This window comes from Hydra viridissima, unplaced genomic scaffold, assembly GCF_058129835.1.
Source record: "Hydra viridissima isolate aposymbiotic clone 2 unplaced genomic scaffold, HvirCarnegie_v1 scaffold_17, whole genome shotgun sequence".
NCBI classification, from domain to species: domain Eukaryota; kingdom Metazoa; phylum Cnidaria; class Hydrozoa; order Anthoathecata; family Hydridae; genus Hydra; species Hydra viridissima.
In genome coordinates, this window is record NW_028324316.1 from 40,045 (window position 1) to 43,384 (window position 3,340).

The following is a 3,340-nucleotide window of genomic DNA, read 5'->3' on the forward strand; positions in this document are numbered from 1 at the left end:
AGTAAACTTATTCCATTACTATAATCTAGTTCCAATATAGTTCCTACAACTTTAAAAGAAACTAAATCAGTTTCTCAGTTTTATCAGGCAACCAAAAAAGTTCGTGCGGTTTTTCCTAATTGCCTATTTCTAAGAAATGTATTAAGAAAACTGGTTGTGGTGGGGGGATGATTTTGGATATAAATTAAAGCTTGTTTTAAGGAGAATCAATCAGTGTGTTTCATAAGTTTTATTAGTGCGTTTTAATTTTAAAAGTCTTAAGTGGAGTATGGCTGTGTCAGATGCGATAATACGCGTCTGTTTACTTTATGAGTTCAAACTTGGAACCAAAGCTGCAGAAGCTTGCCGTAAGATATGCGCTGCTTTTGGGGAAGGTACCATAGCAGAACGGACGGGTCAAAAGTGGTATAAAAAATTTTCTTCTGGAAATGAAAATCTTGAAGATGAACCAAGATCTGGAAGACCATCCATCGTAAACAACGAGGATATCAAGCTGGCAATCGAACAGGACTCCAGTCAAACATGTCAGGACCTTGCCTTAAGACTTAATGTGAGTGATGAAAATATTCGTTTACATTTGCATCAACTTGGAAAACGTTGGAAGTTGAGCAAATGGGTACCTTATGAGTTGAGTGAAACAAACAAGCTACAGCGCTTAACCATTTGTTCTTTATTGCTTTCCCGCCACAATTTAGTGTCATTTTTTGACCGGATGTTGACGTGCGACGAGAAATGGATTATGTACTGCAACAAAAAACGAACATATCATTGGCTAGCCAGTAACGATCCAGTACCGATGACTCCTAAACCAAGCATTCACCAACAAAAGGTTTTACTGTGTGTATGGTGGACTACAGCAGGTATCGTTCACTATGAGTGAACGATACCTGCTACAAACCATTACTGCTGAGATATACTCAGCCCAATTGGACAGAGTTTCGGTTGCTCTTCACCTAAAACAAGCAGCTTTGGCAAACAGAAAAGGTGTTGTATTCCACCAGGACAACGCCAGACCGCACACCGCAAAAATCACGCGGGAAACTCTTGCACGTTTACAATGGGAGATTCTACCTCACCCTCCGTATTCACCAGACCTTGCGCCAAGCAACTATCACCTGTTTTTGGCCCTGGATAATCATATGAGGAATCGACTGTTTCGAAATAGAGAAGATCTCGAAAATGAGTTAATTCAATTTTTTAGCTACCAAACTCAAGAATTTTATAAAAATGGAATATACCAGCTTGCCTGATATATAGAACAGACCTTCTTTCAAAAAATTGCACTTAGGCGTTGAGTTGTGTAAGCGAGCGCGCTCTCCTACATGCTTGTTGTGTTTTTCGTTGTCGCTTCCAAACCTCGTCATCATAGACAACTTAGTTTTGAAACGAATGAACTTAGAGCGGTAGCATTAGGAGAAAATTGTTTTAGTTTTATATGAAGACGTAATGAAATAACAGATAACATGGAACAAATGACTAGATCTTTTGCAGATCTGGAGTTTTTTCTAATATTCTAACGAAAGCTATCAGTAGCTTCTTATTTCAAGACACAACCCTGACTCAGACGACTTCAATACACGATAAACGCGTTAACTTACGTTGTCCTCCTTTTTTTTTCGTTCAACTAACCGCTTCTACATTTTTTAAACATGGCGAGAAAAATTTCTTTTTTTAATGAATTGAAATATTTCTCTATTACAAGATGCAGTGAAGTTTAAAAAAAAGTTCTTTAAACAAATGATGCTACACTAACCCCACCATTTCGTTAACCTACAATAACGAAAATTGTTTTCTTCATTCACGCATTCACTTTTAAAAGAGTTGTGATTTTTATCCTTTCAAAATAATTTATGCTGACAGATTTATCACGTGCATCTCCAGAGATGCATGCATAGTACACATACTTCTTATGACTTATTTACTCTTCGATCTCTGTCAAAAATGTTAAAGAATAAAATTTAAAAATATACAGTGTCGGACAAAACAAGTGTAACCAAATAATGCTAATTTAGTTTCTTTATATAAAAGTGCTGCATTTTTTCAATTTAGAGAAATAACTATGTAACTGTTTAGAGACAAAGTTCTTCAAGTTTTATTCATCACAAAGTTCATTATTTAAACACAAAAAAATTAATAAATTAATCAAAAGTATTAAAAAAAGTTGATTTCCTTCTGGACAAAACAAGTGCAACTCGACAAAATGTTGACCAAGCTGTATTTCGCTATCAATATTTCGTGGCGAATCCTTTGTTGTCGATCACAGCCTGGCATCTTCGAGGCATAGATTCGATCAGGTGATCAATTAAAATTTGTGGAATAGCTGCCCAGGCCTTTTGGATTTGTTCAAACAGTTGATCCTTATTACGAACACCTTCTAGATTAATTCTGTGGTTGACGATCTCCCACAGGTTCTCGATAGGGTTGAGATCCGGAGATTGAGGCGGCCAATCCATCACCGATAGGTGGTTGTCTTGAAACCGCTGCCTGACTACTTTTGTAGTGTGTTTCGGATCGTTGTCTTGCTGAAAAACCCATTTTATTGGCATATTCCATTCAGCATGAGGTAACATAACATCTTTCAGGATATTTTTATACATGAAACGGTCGACGTACACGGCAAATGCCATCGTTAGCAGAAAAACACCCCCAGACCATTACATTGCCTCCACCATGCTTCACGCTCTTATGGCAGTAACGTAAATCGAGGCGTTTTCCGGCCGGTCGACGTACACGGTAAATGCCATCGCTCCCAATGATGTTGAACTTCGATTCATCACTAAACAGGAGAGTTCGCCATTTCTGCACATTCCAGTCAATATGAGATGCAGCAAACAGGAGTCTTTTCTTCTGGTTTTTTAGTGAAATCAGCGGTTTCTTTGCAGGGCGTCGAGAAAACAATCCGGCTTCAACAGCACTTTGTCTGATTGTTCGGTCCGATACAGGCAGCTCTAATTGCTTTTGTATCTCGACTGATGATATCCAGGGATCCTTCTTGACGGGTCTGACGATCATAGAATCCTCTCTAGAAGTGGTGGAACGCGGTCTTCCACCTTTGTTATATGCTGCCAACTTCCCCGTAGAACGATATTTGAAACATAGTCTTGATACGGAATAACCAACTTTATACCACTATATATATAAGAATTGGCCCATTAGAGAGAAAATGGAGCCAGGTAGTAAAAACGTCCTGCGTGTGCCATTGAGCGTGAAAAAGTTCTTATGCCTCCACTTCATATAAAGCTGGGGCTCATGAAAAACTTCGTGAAGGCACTTGACAAAAACTCAGATGCTTTTCGGTACCTATGCAACAAGTCTCCAGAGTTGAGTTATGCAAAAGTGA

General features: G+C 38.5%; 1 protein-coding gene across 1 annotated transcript; it reads left to right on the forward strand.

The window, feature by feature from the left end:
• The first annotated feature begins 268 nt into the window (after positions 1–268).
• On the forward strand, positions 269–880 carry LOC149876883 (histone-lysine N-methyltransferase SETMAR-like). Its single transcript, XM_090074788.1, has one exon. It carries the CDS (start codon positions 269–271, stop codon positions 878–880), a length of 612 nt encoding a protein of 203 aa, XP_089930914.1.
• The last annotated feature ends 2,460 nt before the right edge of the window (positions 881–3,340 follow it).